We start from the raw sequence: 19,220 nt of genomic DNA on the forward strand, positions 1-19,220 counted from the left end.
AGCCTCCAGCAATTTGTCAATTACAGTTCTGCTTTTCCTACCCTGGCTCTGGTTCCCACAGAGGTTTCAGCTCCGGAGTTTTTGCTCTGATGGCAACTGTATCATCACCACGTGTTGAAAAGACTATTCCTTGTCCCTGACCCAGAAATCTTGTGTCTTCGGCCAGCGTTCCTGAAGCTTGGCAGCCTAATTTGCCAGCAGCTTGCCCAGTTACAGAGGTTGGCGGTCCCCAATCAGAGTGCCAGTGTGATGGAGCTCTGAAGTAGGTGTGGGTACTTTAATCCCTGAGTACTGGCATTATCCATCCATCGTGTTTTCATTTAAATAAGGACACATTAAGTTTCTGGAAGACCAAACTTACTGTGATGAAGAGATACAAACTAATGAAAATCCCCTCTTTTTTCACACTAGATATATATACAATATGAAAAATGCAATCATTGCGTGTTAGCTTCAATAGCGGCCTTTTTCAAATTTTGCCATATTTTAACAAGATGATAAAACTTGTACAATCAGTATTATGACATCTATTTTTTTTAACATCTTTATTGGAGTATAATTGCTTTACAATGGTGTGTTAGTTTCTGCTTTATAACAAAGTGAATCAGTTATACATATACATATGTTCCCATATCTCTTCCCTCTTGCGTCTCCCTCCCTCCCACCCTCCCTATCCCACCCCTCTAGGTGGTCACAAAGCACCGAGCTGATCTCCCTGTGCTATGCGGCTGCTTCCCACTAGCTATCTACCTTACGTTTGGTAGTGTATATATGTCCGTGCCACTCTCTCACTTTGTATGACATCTATTTTAATTATACCACAGAGATGTTTCATATCCTGTTTTTTAGATGTTTGTTCTAAATTTAAAATCTATGTGGATCCGTAGTAATCCTCACTTCCTATATGTCTACCTACATCTAACTTGCATTGTTTAATAGTAAAACCATGTAAATGAAGGCGAAAGCACTAAAGTAGTTTATGTATAGGTTGACGTAACATATATTTATAATTTACTCATAGGATAAATATATAGAACTCACATCACACCAGACACTATCTCATTTAATCCTCTCAGCAACACTATAAATATGGTCGTAACACTTAACATGCAAACCAGGGTACTTCTGAGGAAGAATAATATCACTATTAATAATTATTTTGGGACAATAGGCAAAAACCAGGATGGCTAGTCACTCCACCAACAGGGTGAAAGTTTTCTTGACTAGCACATCCCAGAATGATTCTTCTTTCTCAGCACTTTTTACCCCATTTACAAATGAGGAAATCAAAGTTTAGAGAGGCAAAGGAACTTAACATAAGCCCCACAGCTATTAAGCATGTTAGTTGGAATTCAAACTTGGGACATATGCTAAAGGTGACTGCTATCATAAGAAGTGAAGAAAATATGCACATTTCAGAACAGAAATTATAGCATATTATCATTGGTTAAATCTATATGTGCATGTTTAATTATGAAAGACATATGTCTAGAAAGATACATAAGCAAACTGCTAACAGTGATTACCCAAGAAGAATCGATGGTTGGAAATGGAAAGGCTTTCATTTTATTATGTGTATATTTCTGTATTGTCCATTACCACGTGACTCATCCTCCCATAATCTCTCCACTCAGCCAATTGCATTATTTACTTAGAGAAAATATCATCATTGTTTAAATTTTACCTTTTTAATTAGAGACAGGCAAAAGTTAACATGCCTAAAATATTACAGATATAAAAACAAATTTGAACACATTTAAATGACATCCTGCTTTATAAGGATTACACTGATTTCAGGTTTATCATAACTTAAACCAGTATTTTCAATTTTAAATGAAAAGCTTTAGAAGGTTTCAATTGTATAATTAAAGCATTGCAAGTATACTCATATATTGGTGAGGATTAAAAACTATGCTGTATTAAATACTTTAAAATGAAATTAATTAAATAATAGACTTTACTTTTCAAATCTGAGATTTTATCCTATTATTTTCTTGCTTTAGCAGGGTTTCGGCTTAAATAAATGAAATGATTAGTTTAATAAATTAAGTTATATTAACACTCGACGTTAATCTTTATCACCTGGGGTAGGTAGTGTTTACTAGGTTTCTCCACTGTAAAGTTACTCTTTTTTCCTCCTTTCCGTACTGTGATGAATGGAAGGAAGTCACTAATGCAGTCCACACTTAAGACATGCGGAATATGCTTCAACTCTTTGAGGGCACAGTACCAACATAAATTATTTGGAACTCATCTGAATGGGGGATTTGTTTGTTCTTCGCCATTTATTTATTTAATCATTTATTTATATCAGTCTGGTTTCATGAATATTTATTTTATACTTTTCATTATAATCCATTGCTACTTCATTAATTTTGTTGCTCAAATTGTTCCGTCTTTGGCCATTGGACACTCTTTCAGTTAGCTCTTGTGTCTCTTTGATATACCCCATCATTGTGGATTTTTTTTTAATAAGTATTTTATTACTTTCTGGCACTACAGGGTGATCCAGGCTCATCTTCCTGCCCCAGTACTAAAATCAGCCATTTTCCCAATGGTGTGGGATACTTTTGTATTCCTAAAAATATTCTCCAGCTTTGTTCTGAGATGCGATTAAGCTCCTGGCAAAGAGTTTGATCATTCTGGGTCTTGAGCTCAGATCTGATAGGCGGGGCCACAGCAGTACTTAGTCCAGGTCTCATTATTTTCCACCTCTTAAGCAAGGCCTTTCTGAATACTGTACCCCAATGCCTTGCGAATTATGAGGTTTCTAGTCTGGATGGTGGGAACAGGTATCGTTCCCACTAATCTTTTAGAATGTTTCAATCTGTAGCCTTGGGTAGGTTCCTCCCCTACATGCACTGGTTAGCACTCTGGTGATTATGCAATGGCGACCTCCTATAGATCCTCTGGATTCTCTTTCATGCACTGGTTAGCACTCTGGTGATTATGCAATGGGGACCTCCTATAGATCCAAAGAAAGAGAAAGATTCTCTTTCTTTGCAGCCCTTCCCTCTCATACTCTATTTTATGATCTCTAACTACCTTTATCTCCATGAACTGAAAAGTTCCATCTCCTCTACTCACAAAGGATGTGGGGCCCTTCCTGGGTTTCTCCTCCAAAGCTGGGGTAATTATTGAGTCACCTTATTTGTTTCCTGTCTCTCAGGGGTCACTGTCCTTCACTGGCTGATGTTCAGTGTTTTAAAACCACTGCTTCGTAGATTTTATCTATTTTCTTTTTTTTTTTCAGTGGAGTCAAGTGGGAAGTTAAATTTGGTTCTTGTTATCCCATCCTGCTGGAAGCAGAACTCAGCCACAGAACGGAAGCCACATTTACATTTATAGCAGGAGTCTCAGATTAGCCACTGTATAATGCAGTATGATTCAGCCTCTCATTGTGCACGGTGAATTAGTCTTCTCAAGATTTTACTGTGTATCTGGAGAGATAATTCACATGCAGATGAAACTGTTATCAGAAACACCAGATCAAAGTTGGAATGCAGGTAGGTGATAATTCAAATAGATGTTTATAGCATGATATAGTCTTAATATAGGGGGTGGTGCTCAGGTATGGAGAGATACAAAAATACTAAGATCATTTCTTGCCCTTTGCCTGTCATCAACCTGGTGGGGGGAAGCAGGCCTAGGTTCCCCAATACATAAAAAGTGGACAATGTGTACCCTAACCAAGGAAGCACGGAGAGGCAACATTTGACTGGTGATCTAGGGGTTGGCAAACTTTTTCTGTAAAGGGCCAAATAATAAATACTTTAGGCTTTTAAGCCCTACAGTCTCTGTGACAGCTATTCAACTCTGTTGAAGTAGCAACACAAAATAGGTATAGACAATGCATAAGTCAATAAGAAAAGCTGTGTTCCAATAAACCTTATTTACAGACACTGAAATTTGAAATTCATATAAATTTTACTGCTATGAAATATTCTTTTTTTTTTTTTTTTCGGTACGCGGGCCTCTCACTGCTGTGGCCTCTCCCGTCGCGGAGCACAGGCTCCGGATGCGCAGGCCCAGCAGCCCTGGCCCACGGGCCCAGCTGCTCTGTGGCACGTGGGATCCTCCTGGACCGGGGCACGAACCCATGTCCCCTGCATCGGCAGGCGGACTCTCAACTACTGTGCCACCAGGGAAGCCCTGAAATATTCTTTTAAAAATTTATTTCACTCATTTAAAAATGTAAAAAAACATTCTTAGCTCATAAACTGTATAAAAAATAACTAGTGGGCCAGATTTGGTCCATGGGGCATAGTTTTCTGACCCCTGGTCTAAACTGGCCTTAATATTCCTTATACCATATACAAAAATTAACTCAAAATGGATCAAAGACTAGAATGTAAGATCTGAACTACAAAACTCTTGGAAGACACAGGGAAAAATTTCGTGATGTTGGATCTGACAATGATTTCTTGGATATGAGACCAAAAGACAATAAAAGAAAAAATAGATAAATGGGACTACATAGAAAAACACACAAACCTTATGTACATCAAAGAACACTATCAAAGGTGCTTGACTAAAAGAATGAAAAGGAAACCCACTGACTGGGAATCATATATCTGATGTGATTAATATCCAGATTATACAAAGAACTCCTACAACTCAACTACAAAAAGAAGAACCATCTGATTCAAAAATGGGCAAACGATTGAATTGTCCTTTGCATTTCTCCAAAGAAGATATACAAGTGGCCAATAAGAACTTGAAAAAAATGCTCAACATCACTAGTCATTAGGGAAATGCAAGTCAAAATCACAAGGTACCATCTCACACTTGTCAGGATGGCTATTAAAAACAACAACAACGACAACACAACAGAAAATAACAAGTGTTGGTGAGGATGTGGAGAAATTGGAACCCTTGTGCACTTTTGGTGGGATTGTAAAATGCAGCCATTGTGGAAAACGGTATGGTGGTTCCTAAAAAAGTTAAAAATAGAATTACTGTATGAACCAAGAATTCACTTTGGGGAATATACCCCCCAAAATTAAAAGCAGGGACCTGAGTAGATATTTGAACACCCATGTTTATAGCAGCATTACTCATAGTAGCCAAAAAAGTGGAGGCAACCCAAGTGTTCATCCATAGATAAATGGATAAATAAGGTGTGGTGTATCCATACAACGGAATGCTATTCAGTCTTAAAAAGGAAGGCAATTCTCAGATGTGCTACACATGGATGAGGACATTGTGTTAAGTGAAATGAGCCAGTCACAAAAGGACAAATACTGTATGATTCCACTTACACAAGGTACTTAGAGGAGTCCTGTGCAGAGGCAGACGTAGAATGGTGGACGTCAGGGGCTGAGGGTAGGGAGAAATGGGGAGTTATTGTTTAATAGATACACGGGTTCAGTTTTGCAAGATGAAAATTTCTGGAGACGGATGGTGATGTTTGCACAGCACTGTGAATGTGCTTAACGCCGCTGAACTGTACCCTTAAAACTGGTTAGGATGGGAAACTTTATGTTATGTGTATTTTACCACAATTAAATACAGTAATAATCTTTAAAAATTAGAAAAGACAATGTGCAAAAGCCTATGCAATAATTGTTACCAAAAACAGCAAATATATATTTATATATACATACATATATATTTACACATACACATACTTATATATAAGTATAAGAAATAGGCCCTGTTCTTGAGGAGCTCGGAAAGGGGGTAATTTTGCCCTCTCTGTGCCAAGTGTCACTGACAGAGCCAAGGAAGTCTTAGGGCCTCCTCCCAGGGGAGCCCCGATGCAGCTCCCCTTAGCCCACCTAGTTCTGCTGTGGGTGCTCACTGCTTCAAGTCCTTGGTGGAAAGGAGCAAAGACTACATGGACTGGTCGCAGGGTGTTTGAAAGCGATGCATCCAAGCGTGGCCTGCCTGATCCAGCCTTGCCAAGAGCGCCCTCTCTGGTGAGGTCACAGTCATGCACACAGAGCCTAGGCGCTGACAGGCTGGAGGAGGGGAGGGCCCAGGGAGCAGGGAGAACGGAGCCAGAGCAGCGCTCTTCCTGAACTGCTGGTTTTTCCCTTCCACGTTTTTGGTTTAATTCCAATTTCACGCTAGGTCCAGAATCTGGCTCAAGTCCTAGCTGTTCCGCAGACAGAAGTCTGGCAGTGACCAAACCACACAGCCCGTGGGAGGGGAGTCCTCAGGCTCTGGAAACCTCTGAGGTACAGACGAGGGAAGCACCTGGACCTGCTCCGGAGGGTCTCACCTGGATCTGGGATAAAGAGGTTGCCAGCGGCTCTGGCCCCGCCCTTGGTGACTCAGACAGGAGAAAGTGCCTGTGGGTACGACACGCACAGGGCCTCCCCCTGCCTCGTGCGTCACGCACAGGCTCCCAGATCCCAGCTTGCAGAACTGGCCCATGCCCAGCCCTCCCACCCTGGAAGATTGCACGGGACTAAGAGGAGGAAACAAAACCACACGTTTCTGGCTCAGCACCCGGCTGCAGCGCCCGCACCTCAAACCTCCCTGTGATTTCACGGGGAGCCCAGAGTTTTTCAGACGTGCTAAGAGCCCAGAGGCAGCTTGCCCTCTGTCGCTCCCACGGTGACTGCAGGGTGTGTCTGGAGCTTGGGTGGGAGTCCAGGGCCATGTCCCGTTCTGCTCAGGGCTCCCTGGAGGCCGTGTCTGTCCATCACCACCGTCTCTCCTGTGCCAGGTGGGGCCTTCATGGATGTTCTAAGCCCCCAGAAGTCACCCCAAGGAGTGAGGAATCCCCGCCATCCTGATGTCTGCCACTGTATTGTCTGTATTGGAGCCGTTTGTCTCTGGACCAACTGGTGGTTCCCATTATCTTTCTCAAAGTTGCTGCTCTTCTCGAGACTTGGTCCTTCCTGCAAACAGACCCCTGGCAGGGAGGTCCCCTAGCCTCCTGCTCTGCCCCCCTTTCCTCTATTGCCTGAATCTGTACGAATTCCATGGTTTATTTGTTCACAGTAGGGGATGGGGTGAGTTAGTCTGGAATCGAACTGCCTGAGTACCAATACCGGGTCCATCTCTTACTAGTTTGCGACCTTGTGACCCAAACTCTCTAAGCCTGATTTTGGCGTATCAGTCAAAGGTGAATAAGAATAGAACTCTTCTCACAGGACCCCCGGCACGATGCCTGTCCTGCTTTTGAGATGGTGCAGCGAATGACTGTCCCAGCGAGTGACTCTGCAGCGAATGTTAACCTTCTTGGAAATCTTAACAGCATGTGCTGCGGCCTCTCAGCCAGGCTGAGGCGGGGACTTCTCCTTCACTGGCCCAGGTAAGCACGTTAGCACATGCAAGGAAGTGTTTGGTCTTGAACCAGCCCCAGATTTAGGTGAATGTGAACTTGTCCTCTGCTATGTTCCCAGTTTCCTCTTTAAGTACCTGGGGACGAGTGCAGGAGACCGGGAAACACAGAGAGGGCAGGAAGCAGACGTCTGTGGGTTTGTGCTAAGCGCCCTTTTTTTTTTTTTTTTTTTTGCGGTACGCGGGCCTCTCACTGTTGTGGCCTCTCCCGTTGCGGAGCACAGGCTCCGGACGCGCAGGTTCAGCGGCCATGGCTCACGGGCCCAGCCGCTCCGCGGCATGTGGGATCCTCCCGGACCGGGGCACGAACCCGCGTCCCTCGCATCGGCAGGCGGACTCTCAACCACTGCGCCACCAGGGAAGCCCTACTCTCATCTTTATAGAGAAACAAAAAGGAGGTGAGATGAATCATTACATCAGAGAGATGAAGCGAATTTCCCAAGGCCATGTAGCTGATGGTCATAATGCTGACGATGATACAGCTGACATTTAAGCACCTACTATGTACCCAGCACTGTTCTGAACACTTCACATACATTAACTCATTTAATCTTAACAACCACTCCTGAGTAAGTACTATTTTTTTTTTGTTGGGGTAAAATTGTTTTACAATGTTGTGTTAGTTTCTGCTGTACAGCAAAGTGAATCAGCTCTATGTACACATATATCCCCTCTTTTTTTGCATTTCCTTCCCATTTAGGTCACCACAGAGCATTGAGTAGAGTTCCCTGTTCTCTACAGCAGGTTCTCATTAGTTATCTCTTTTATACGTATTGGTGTATATATGTCAATCCCAATCTCTCAGTTCATCCCACCTCCCCCTTCCCCCTTGGTGTGCTTATGTTGGTTCTCTACATCTGTGTCTATTTCTGCCTTGCAAACAGGTTCATCTGTACCATTTTTCTGGATTCCACATATATGCGTTAATATACGGTATTTGTTTTTCTCTTTCTGACTTACTTCACTCTGTATGACAGTCTCTAGGTCCATCCACGTCTCTACAAATGACCCAATTTCATTCCTTTTTATGGCTGAGTAATGAGTAAGTACTACTTTTATCCCCATTTCACAGATGAGGACTCCAAACACAGAAAGGTTAAATAACTTGACCAAAGACACATGCTAATAAGTGACAGATTTTTTTAAATTCTTCTTTAAAAATTTTATATATTTATCTTTGGCTGCGTTGGGTCTTTGTTGCTGCACGCGGGATTTCTCTAGTTGTGGTGAGCGGGGGCTACTCTTCATTGCGGTGTGTAGGCTTCTCATTGTGGTGGCTTCTCTTGTTGTGGAGTATGGGCTCTAGGTGCATGGGCTTCAGTAGTCGTGGCACTCGGGCTCAGTAGTTGTGGCTCGTGGGCTCCAGAGCACAGGCTCAGTAGTTGTGGCGCACAGGCTTAGTTGCTCCACGGCATGTGGGATCTTCCCGGACCAGAGCTCAAACCCGTGTCCCCTGCATTGGCAGGCGGATTCTTAACCACTGCGCCACCAGGGAAGCCCCAAGTGTCAGATTTAGGACTTGAATCCAGACAGTCTTGACCAGAGTTCAGCAAATTTTTCTCTAGAGGGCCAGGTACTAAATATCTTAGGTTTTGCAAACTCTGCGGTTTCTGTCACAAATATTCATTGTTGTCATTGTAGTACAGAAGCATTCATAGGCTGTGTTAACAAATGGGTAAGGCTGTGTTCCAATAAAACAAACAGTGGGCCCATCTTAGCCCACGGGCCAAAGTTTGTCCACCTGTGGTCTTAACTGCTACGTCAAGAGAATGAGGGGCCAGAAACATCAAAACCCTGAGAAATAAAATCGTAATTGTGAACAAAATGTTAGACAAGTCTCTGGCCTTTTCTACATGACACAGCATGTAATCCATTCGATGTCATTGCAACATTATTAATTGAAGGCTTACTGTATACTAGGCACCACCTTAAGTGCCTAGAATATACCAATGAACAAAGAGAAAACACCTGCATTTGAATGAGCTTATCTTCCAGCAGGATTGGCAGGGGAGCTGATAAATAATACACATAATACGCAGCTGAATTATTCAGTGTGCTTGCGAATGGTGAGTGCTTTGCAAAGAAATGGAGCGTGGAAAGGGGAATGTGGGAACAGGAGAGAGCAACATAGTGTGGTGAATGTAGGTCTCAGTGAGAAGGTGACAGTTCAGCAAAGCCTTTAAGGAGTAAGGGAGTGAGCCACGCTGATATCTTGGAGAAGAGCTTTCCAGGCTGAGAGAACAGCCAGTGCAAAGGCCCCGAGGCAAGAGCATGCCTCACTTGTTCATGAAAGAGCAAGAGTTTCATGTGGCTTGAGGTGGTGAAAGGATGAGATCAGCAGTTAGTGAGAGCCTGATCTGGAAGTATGGTGAAGACTTGCCTTTTACTCCCAGAGACATGGGGAGCAGGGGGCTGACGGGATTGGACTCAAATTGTGAAACCATCACTCTCACTCGTGCGTCGTGTCTTGGGGTCAATAGCTTTGGACTCGGGTTTCCTGGGTTTGGTTCTGACTCTAATACAAATTGCAGGTCCAATATCAGGCAACAGTTAATCTTTCTATGCTTGGTTTCCACATCCATGAATGAGACATAATAATGCTATTTACCACACAGGGCAGTTCTGAGCACAAAATGAGAAAATTCAGGTCAATCATTAAACATTGTTCTGGGGACATAATGAAGACCAAATGAATACTGTTTATTTTAATTATTGTTAAATTTATCTTCTTAATAAAAAACTACCATTTTACTATAATAAATTTTTGTGAATGTGTGCTTACATACTGATACAGATGTGTACACGTGTTGTTTGAATCCTCATCTCTCTGTCAAGGGCAGGAGCCACACCTACCTCCAGGGCACTGCTGCTCAAGGGTGGTGAGAAGTCACCTGGGGTAACATTACCCCTCTGCAGGATGGGACAGCGTCTGGGCACCTCCATGGTCATATAAAATCTGTGAAGTATTGAGCTGTTTCCTAAGAAGGGAGGATACTCACTGAAGACTGGAGAATGAAAAAACAACAGGAACAACAGAAACAGAAACCGCCAGTCGTGATGACAAGGTGTATCAGTTACCCACTGCTGTGTAAGAAATGATCCCCAAACGTAGCGGCTTAAAACAACAAACATTCATCATTTCATATAGATTCTCAGAATCGGGAATCTGAAAAGTGGTGTTAGCTGGGTGGCCTGACTCAGGGTTTCTCATGAAGTTGCAGTCATGAGGTCAGACAGGATTGCATCATCTGATGGCTCTAATGGGGCTGGTAGGTTTGCAAGTGAGCTGTTGGCAAGAGGTCTGAGTTCCTCACCACGTGGGCCTCTCTGCAGGCTGCTTGTGACACGGTAGCTGGCTTCTTCCAGGTGAGTGGTTCAAGAAAGGTCCAGGGGGAAGCTGCAATGCCTTCTACCATCTAGCCTCAGAAGTGGCATGCTACCACTTCCACCACATAGTATATTCTTTAGAAACAAGTCACTAAGTCCAGCCGCGCTCAAAGGAAGGAGAATGAAGCTCCACCTCTTAAAGGGTGGAGTATCAAAGAATCTGTGAACATATTTTAAAGCCACCACACATGGTGTGTGAGTCTGGGGCAAAATAACGTTGTTTTAGCTAACGCCAGTTTAATTTTCAAAAAACCCAAAACATGACTCTCATACAAACATGTGTCAAAGATTTATCTTTATTAATAAATGAAGGAACTGGCAGGATGATAAAGCTAATTCAAAAGATAAGTTAAGGAACAGAGGCTTATATGATCAGTCAGGAAAGAAATTGTGGAATAGATTGGCTTAGATAAAAAAAAAATGCTTAATGAATTGCAAGGCAATCCAACTGTACACTTTGGGGTTATCTTTTCTATCAAGCAGGAATCATTTGAAATTTATCAATCTTCTCTTAGTTCACATCTAACTTCACAGAGTTTGATAGCTAATCCATGGTAATTAATAAGTCAAACAAAGACAGATGTTCCCCAGGGACTTGAGCAATTGTTGGTGGGACTGTTTGAGGATGCTCCAGTATGACACTGAGAGCACATGATGTCATCATTGTGTTTTATTTTCAAGTTTGGAGAACTTTTCTTAACAGGGGTTTGTTTTATTTTTCTTACTTTCATCTTCCTGGCTCATCCATTTGTTGTCCCGTCCATCCACTCTGTATCCATCCCCTGTTATGCACATGGTGGAGTAGACCGAGCTGGCGGAGACATCCCCCTGAATCCTCGGCATCCCGGGGGTGGGCAGCCACATACTGGCTTCATTCTTTATTAGCAGAATGAGGAAAGCGCTTGACGAAGCACCACGGCAGTGTCCTGGGGTGCAATTCACTGCGGTCAGGAAATCAGAGAGGGCAACCAGGGCAGATGACATTTTACCTTTTTAGGGGAAACAAAATCTCCTTCTCTATTATCACTTTGTAAATGAAAGCCTGTTTGCTTAAAGCCACTTTGCCTAATGGCCAACTCCTTCTGGAGTTTCTTTTTTCTTTTGTTCTTTTTTGCAAGTATTTGCACAAATAGTGTTATTTCTGTTTGGTCAGTTTATGGCCAATTCAACAATTTTGCAGAAGCCTCTACATCTTCTGAAAGGTGTTTATCACATTAGTGGCATTATGAGTGTTGAGTTATTTTTCTATCCTTTGAACAACTTGATATTTTATTTATTTTTGAACAACTTTAAGGACATTTTATCCCATGAGCCTGAACACAGTTTCTTTAACAGGTATGCCTTAGGGCTTCCCTGGTGGCGCAGTGGTTGAGAGTCCGCCTGCCGATGCAGGGGACACGGGTTCGAGCCCCGGTCTGGGAAGATCCCACATGCCGCGGAGCGGCTGGGCCCGTGAGCCATGTCCGCTGAGCCTGCGCATCCGGAGCCTGTGCTCCGCAACGGGAGAGGCCACAGCGGTGAAAAAAAAAAAGGTATGCCTTGGCAATAAATGGTTATCCGTGGTGCTCAAGACAAAATTAAATTGTCATTATGCACTGACCCTTACCTTTCATTTTAGATCCATCACAGAGAGTGTGTGGATGGATTAAAACCACACGCATTGTTACACAGTCACGTGTTATCCAGTTAGGTACTGAAGAAAGATCAATCATAATTGGCCCAAGCTAGGTTTCATTTCCAAGGGATATAATCAGACACTCGAGCAAAGATGTTTGTCACAGCATGATTTTCAATGACACATAATAACAATAAGGACTAGTAATAAGAGATCGCCATAAATAAATGATGTTGCATTTGTAGAATGAAATACTCTATGGCTATTCAATATTCTGATATCATTATACTGGGTATGGAAAGAGATTCTGCTATCTTGCTACATGAAAAAGCGTGCTGGAATGAGTGTAGGTTCTGGGATGCAGTCGTGTGTAAAGCTGTGATGGGTGCAGGCGTGTATGTGCAGAGGAAAAACTGTTGTCCTTGGTTCACTTATGATGCACACACTGGAGATAAGTATCCATGTGTTTTGTTTTGTTTTGTCAATACAGATTCTCAGGTTATTCTACAATGAACACATAGACTTAACATCCCTTAAGCAGGAGAGCTCCACCTCCAGCATTTCCCGTGGTCCCGGCAAAGGCAGAAAGGAGGGAAAGAAGGAAGGAAGGAAGAGAGGGAGGGAGAAAAGAAGGAAGGAAAGAGGGAAAGGAAGGAGGGAGGGAACAAAAGAGGGAGAGAAGGAAGGAGCGGAGGGAGGAAGGAGGAAAGGGGGCTGTTCTAAAATCTGCTTTCCTTGAGCTCTTCTCTGCACGATACCCTTGGGTCTGGAAGGGCCACATGTCCGGGAGCTGAGTGCTCACTGAGGGCTGCAAAGCCCCTGGAAGTTCTTCAGAATTGCTAGAAGAAGGCTGTCTCCAGCAGCTTCCGTCCCTGAGAGAGATGATGAGCATCAGGTGTTTCTGGAAGCGTCAGGTGGTGTGAAATCACTCTGGAAACCCCCCTTCTCCGGAGGCTGAGGCAGTTTCAGGGGCCCCACCCTAGGGCGTCACTCAAAGGGCTGAGGCAACCTCGGAGGAGCGGGCAGACACCTCGGGTCCTGCCAAGACAAAGGAGCAGTCTGAGGTGTCCTCTGGGGAGCTGGGCTTCACCTCTCCTAACCCCAGACCTAGAATCCCCTGATCCTTGGGGGCTGTTCATATGCCGCGGGGCTCAGGGCGCTGCTTACTGGGGCCCCTGCCAGCTCAGCCTCTATCTCCACCTAAGATTTTCTGTTATCTCAAAATAGGAGCGTCAACACACAGAAGACCGAGATGGTCCTGAGTGGGGCGCTGTGCTTCCGGTGAGTATCTGAGCCTCTGCTTGGGCCATGTCCTCGGGGGATGGAGTGAATTCTGGGTAGATCCAGAATTGTCCAGCCTTTCCGGGGAGGGCGCTGTGATTGTCCCACAGGTGGGATGGGCAGCTGGGAAGGTGTGAACAGCAACTCCCTGCCCTTAGAGGAGTTCTTCCAGCCTCTTCAGACGGGAGCAGGCCCTCTTCTGGGGCTTCCCTGATGAGAGGGGCTTGTGGCCTCATCCCTCCTAGGGAGTTAGGAGGCCCGGCTTGGAGCCCTGCTGTTACCACCCACTGCAGTGAAGAGATATCAATCCAACCACTACCTCCTTGCTGCCCTCTGGGATAAGACAGCAGCAGTAAAACTCTTCTATCAGTCAGCCTGTCTGTTCATTGGCATGTGCTGAGCCAGGGGCTCTGCAATGAGCTGGACTTTTGCAACAGTGAATGAGAAGAATCTTGCTCTCACTGAACTCGGAGTCTAGTATAGCTTTTCCCAAGGTGCGTTCTGTGGAACCCCAGTCCTACGAGTGGCTCTATACAATGATGCTCCTCGGTCCAGGAAATGTGGGAAGTATGCTTTCTAGGTCCCCTTAAAAGAGGACCATAGCACAACTCAGCATATTAGTCACTTTGAAGTAGAGATTTGTTTAATTGTGTTTAGTCAGCATTGAACCAATTTGTACACATCTGGAGGAACCCCTTTAGAGTACAGCTTTCACCTCACAGGATGTCAGAAAATCAACTGAGATTGTAGGTGTGAATTAAATACGAAAAGCAAAATGAACGAATTTTAAATGTAAAGAAATCCCTCACGTGGTAGGGACTATATGGCCAAGCGCAAGTAAATGCACCAAACAGAAGTAAAGGCGGAAGTCAGTCAAAGCGCATTTTTATCCTGAAGAGGCCTGGGCAGCATCTGTCCCATCTTCTTAGTTTAGCAATGAGGAGACTCAGGCCCAGAGAGGGTGAATAACTTGCCTGTCGTGACTCAGCAGTGATGGCGGCAGAGCCGGGATGAGAACACAGGACTCTGACTCAGTTTAGTTTCTTTTCCAACATGACACCGGGAAGAGTCTGGTTAGCGTAGAAAAGATTGAATAGGATGGGCTCCCCTGGTGGCGCAGTGGTTGAGAGTCCGCCTGCCGATGCAGGGGACATGGGTTTGTGACCCGGTCCGGGAAGATCCCACATGCCGCGGAGCAGCTGGGCCCGTGAGCCATGACCACTGAGCCTGCGCGTCCGGAGCCTGTGCTCTGCAATGGGAGAGGCCACAATGGTGAGAGGCCCGTGTACCGCAAAAAAAACACAAAAAAACAGATTGAATAGGATGAAGACTCAGATGGGAGGCTGTGGCCTTGTCCTGGTGGTAGGCATGAGCCCCCAGGGCTGGGAGAGAAGGTTGTGCCATTACTTCTGGCTCAGTGGGAAGACTGGGTGACGGTGCCTGAGACTGGGGGACTCTCAGAGCCCAGGCAAGCTGGAGCACCCACCACCTGCCCTGAGTGTCATCCTGTCCTGATGCTTTAGAATGAAGGATGCGACACTGAAGGTGCTTTATCTGCATGATAACCAGCTTCAAGCCGGAGCGCTGCAAGCAGGGAAGGTCATTAAAGGTTGGTGGCAAACGAGGACCCTACTTCCCTAGGTTTCTAAATACTCTGAGGGGAGGGGGCCTGAAGAGGGCTTAGAAACATTGGCACAAGCCAACAGACCCTGGGCCTGACACAGTAGACGGGGCGTTAGAAGACCAGGCTCTGAGCAAGGACAAATAAAATAGCGCACCTTCCGGCATGGCGCCATGCCCCGGTCCCACTGGAAGCGTCTACGCAAAGGTGGGATTATTTTCCAAGATAGCTGTTTCGTCATTTCCTCACAGGTGGACTTGGGCCCAACAGCCCTTTTTCCGGGAGCCAGCACTGAGGAGGGCATTAAGCAGGCTCTCTACACCCTCACTGCCACGTGGGAGTGGGTTTCTGCCCCTTTGCCCCTGGTCCTCTCGGTGCTCTGAGGGTCCTCGGTCACTCAGGGCGGTGGGGCCTAGAGCAGCAGGTGACGCTATCCGGCCTCGTGCTCATTCCCACAGCCCCACACAGTGTGACAGGACCTTCTCTCTAGAGTGGCACATACCTACTCGCCTAGAACAGCCTTACTGGGCACTGGGGCCAGGCAGAGCCCTCTGTGAGGCTGAGTGTGTGTGTGTGTGTGTGTGTGTGTGTGTGTGTGTGTGTGTGTGAGATGGAGGGATTTTACAGAGAAAAGTGAGACCCTTTTCTGTTCTCAGGAATCTCACAGGGGGTGGAAAGATACCAACTAACTCTAATGGGACGCTTATCAAGACAGGTTACAGAAAAGAGGCTGGGAGGTCGAGGGGCATTAAAAGAGGTGGTCAGTCTCCCTTGGGGCTTGGAGAAGACTTGAGCTTTTGACCCTGGAGTGGGCGTGGGGTTGGGAGGTGGTACCGTGTGCTATCTGCCTTGACTTCCACTGGACCAGCTGGCAGGAGACCCCCTTTCCCTACATGACAGCTGTTATGAGGCTCCCCTTCTGTCCAGCCTGGGGACAGAAGGCCTGATACAGCCCATGACGGGGCAGAGGGAGGGAAGGGCGGCCAAGGTCCCTGCATCTGCTTCCTTCCTCTAGGTGAGGAGATCAGCGTGGTCCCCAATCGGTATCTGGATGCCAAGCTCTCTCCAGTCATCCTGGGCGTCCAGGGTGGGAGCCAGTGCCTGTCGTGTGGGACGGGGCAGGAACCGACCCTGAAACTAGAGGTGGGTCCTGTCGGGGGAGCCTCACCACGTGGCTTCACTAAGTCAAAGATGCTGATGCCACGGCTTCCTGGGCTCCTCTCCCTCCAGGGTTCTGTTAATTATGGCTACGCCTCCCTGTGCCTTGGGGCCGGCCCCTACCCCTCAGCCACCTGCTGTGCCCTTTGCTTGCAGCCAGTGAACATCATGGAGCTCTACCACAGTGCCGAGGAGTCCAAGAGATTCACCTTCTACCGGCGGGACACGGGGCTCACCTCTAGCTTCGAGCTGGCTGCCTACCCGGGCTGGTTTCTCTGCACCATGCCCGAAGTGGACCAGCCTCTCCGGGTCACTCAGCTCCCGAAGGACACCAGCTGGGACGGCCCCATCACCGACTTCTACTTCCAGCAGTGTGACTAGGGCGACATGCCCCCAGGGCTCCCGGGGCGGGCCAGCTTGGGCAGGGCCAGGAGGTGTAGGAGGAGACCCGTGGTGATGAACCCACCTCTGCTCTCAGGGCCTCCACCGTGGAGGGGCTGGGCACACGGCCACTCTTCCTCCACCTGTTTCCCAGTTTGGGTAAATCCTTCTGAGAGTTGGGGCTTAGTCCACAGTTTTCTTTTCTGCTGAGTGGCACTACTGATGTGAAACCTTGCAGAAAGGTAAACCCCTAAAATAAACCCCTAAGGGGTCAGGGGCAGGGGCAGGGGAGCGGTGGGAATCCTTCATGCTTTGTGGTAACGTACAGGTAACGATCCTGTGCTTTGACCTGGATTGGTCACAGTCTTCTGAGATTCCAAGAGGTGGGATCCAGCCTCCAAGGGGTCTCCTGGGCTAGTGGAATACTGTTCCCCACAATTCATGTCCCTCTGGGAACCTCAGACTGTGATCTTTGTCAACTGAAAAAAAATGTACAACCTTAAGTTGAGAGTTATGTTTTATTTGCTGGGCATTCTGAGGGCTTCAAGCCTGGAAGACAGCCTCTCAGATAACTCTAAGGGACTACTCCAAAGAGGCAAGGGGGAAGCCAGGATATATAAGAGTTTTTGCAACAAAGACCAGGTATTCGGAACATCAAAAGATTATTGTTAATTTAAGAAAATCAGATATCTTTTTTTTTTTTTTTGCGGTACGCGGGCCTCTCACTGTTGTGGCCTCTCCCGTTGCGGAGCACAGGCTCCGGACGCGCAGGCTCAGCGGCCATGGCTCACAGGCCCAGCCGCTCCGCGGCATGTGGGATCTTCCCGGACCGGGGCACGAACCCGCGTCCCCTGCATCGGCAGGCGGCCTCTCAACCACTGCGCCACCAGGGAAGCCCCAGACATCTTAAGTTAAGGAATTCAGTGCTTTTCTATGTATGGGAAGATGCAAGATTCTGGGCTCACTGGAATCTTTCCTTTGATATGCACCTCAGCTATCTGGGGCCAGTATCCTGTGTTTTGTCATCCAGGGTTTCCTCAGGATGCACTGTTGGGGGTGGCTGCAGCTATGGGCATTCTGTTTCCATCCTGAGTTCCCTCAGACCTCACCGTTGGGGGAAGCTGTAATGTGATGGCTTGATGGCTACCACATCCTTTGTTTACTGAAATGGCAGGCAATATTTTTCATTCACACCTTGTTTGGAGGTAGGGTCTTTGTAGATGCAATTAGTTAAGAGGTCATGCTGTATGAGGGTGAACCCTAAATCCAGCAGGACTTCTGTCCTTGTAAGAAGAAAGAAACCCAGAGAAGGAGGCCATGAGAAGATGGAGGCTAAGGAGAGTGCCACCAGGCAAGGTGTGCCAATGATTGGGGCACCATCAGAAGTGAGGAGGCAGGTTCTTCCACAGAGCCTTCGGAGGGAGTACGGGAGCCTTCCAATCTCCTGAACTGTGCGAGAATAAATTTCTGTTGTTTTAAGCCACCAAGTTTGTGGTAATTGGCTAGGGCAGCCCCAAGGAATGAAGACAGCAGCCAATGATCCCCATCTCTTGGTATTCACACCCCCTGTGTGCCCCCACCCACACTGGACCGGAGTTGTCTCCATGACCAATAGAATGCCGCAGAAGTGATGTTATGCCGCTTCTGAGATTAGGTAATAAAAGACACTGTGGCTTCTATCTTGGTCTCTGTTTCTTTATTCACTTGCTCTGGGGGAAGCCAGGTACCATGTGTGAGCTGCCCTATAAGGAGACCCATTGGTGAAAAATGAAGCCTCTTGACAACTGCCACACCAATGAGCTTAGAGGTAGCTCCTCCAGCCCAGTCAAGCCTTCGGGCGATGCAGCCCTGGCTGACTGCAACCTAGTGAGAGACTCTGAAGAGAATCACCCAGCTAAACTCCTCTAGAGTCCCAGCCCTCAGAAACTTTGAGAAAGTTAAGTGTTCCTGCATTAAGTTGTCAAAGCTTGGGGTCACTCGTTACACAGCAATAGATAACTGCTATGCAGGGGAAGAGAAACAAATTAGTTATTTTATTACGATTGCAATTTTCTCCATTACTTTTATTTTCCCTCTCAAAATGAGCACCAACCCTTTTATTTCCCCAAACATCTGATTTAAAAGTGGATCATACCAAATTGGTTGCATATTCTCTGTTCCCACAAGGTTTAGATCTTCCTTGACTGCCTTTGCACCTTCAGACATACGTGCCAGGGACTGCAGCTTCAGGGTCCCTGCCTAAAGTCTGGGGAACGAGAGCAGAAGCAAGAGGAGGGGCTCAAGTCGGAGCCCCAGGAGTTCCATCTGCGCCTCGCCTGTCAGACCAGCCTGGCAGGTTCACCTTCTGCTGAAAGACCAGCAAGGGAGAGGCCAGGCCATAGCGTCTGCCTCTGGGGACTGCAGCGGCTCCAGCCCAGATGCAGCTCAAGTCCCTGGGCAGCAGGCAGCACGGCTGCTACCACAGGCCTCTCAGGGCTGCCG

General features: G+C 46.5%; 1 protein-coding gene across 4 annotated transcripts; it reads left to right on the top strand.

The window, feature by feature from the left end:
* The first annotated feature begins 5,994 nt into the window (after positions 1-5,994).
* Positions 5,995-18,418, top strand: IL36RN (interleukin 36 receptor antagonist). Of its 4 annotated transcripts, none has more exons than XM_022599293.3 (5): positions 6,274-12,215; positions 13,526-13,579; positions 15,103-15,188; positions 16,216-16,343; positions 16,515-18,418. In XM_022599293.3, exons 2-5 carry the CDS (start codon positions 13,551-13,553, stop codon positions 16,737-16,739), a joined length of 468 nt encoding a protein of 155 aa, XP_022455001.1. In that variant the 5' UTR covers positions 6,274-12,215; positions 13,526-13,550; the 3' UTR covers positions 16,740-18,418. The 4 variants fall into 4 exon arrangements, with proteins under 4 accessions (XP_089778952.1, XP_022455001.1, XP_089778951.1 ...); XM_089922825.1 differs by lacking the exon at positions 6,274-12,215 and adding an exon at positions 12,991-13,212; XM_089922823.1 differs by lacking the exon at positions 6,274-12,215 and adding an exon at positions 13,227-13,362.
* Positions 18,419-19,220: the final 802 nt, after the last annotated feature.

The sequence above is a fragment of the Delphinapterus leucas genome, chromosome 13 (assembly GCF_059928025.1).
Source record: "Delphinapterus leucas isolate spDelLeu-1000000601 "Yukka" chromosome 13, BTC_Dleu_Yukka2, whole genome shotgun sequence".
Taxonomy (NCBI): domain Eukaryota; kingdom Metazoa; phylum Chordata; class Mammalia; order Artiodactyla; family Monodontidae; genus Delphinapterus; species Delphinapterus leucas.

Excerpts from the sequence above, each read along its gene's own strand:
- IL36RN (XM_022599293.3), top strand. The coding sequence starts at position 13,551 with ATGGTCCTGAGTGGGGCGCTGTGCTTCCG. Across the intron at positions 13,580-15,102 it reads AGTGGGGCGCTGTGCTTCCG|AATGAAGGATGCGACACTGA; the intron begins GTGAGTATCTGA and ends CTGATGCTTTAG. Across the intron at positions 15,189-16,215 it reads AGCAGGGAAGGTCATTAAAG|GTGAGGAGATCAGCGTGGTC; the intron begins GTTGGTGGCAAA and ends TCCTTCCTCTAG.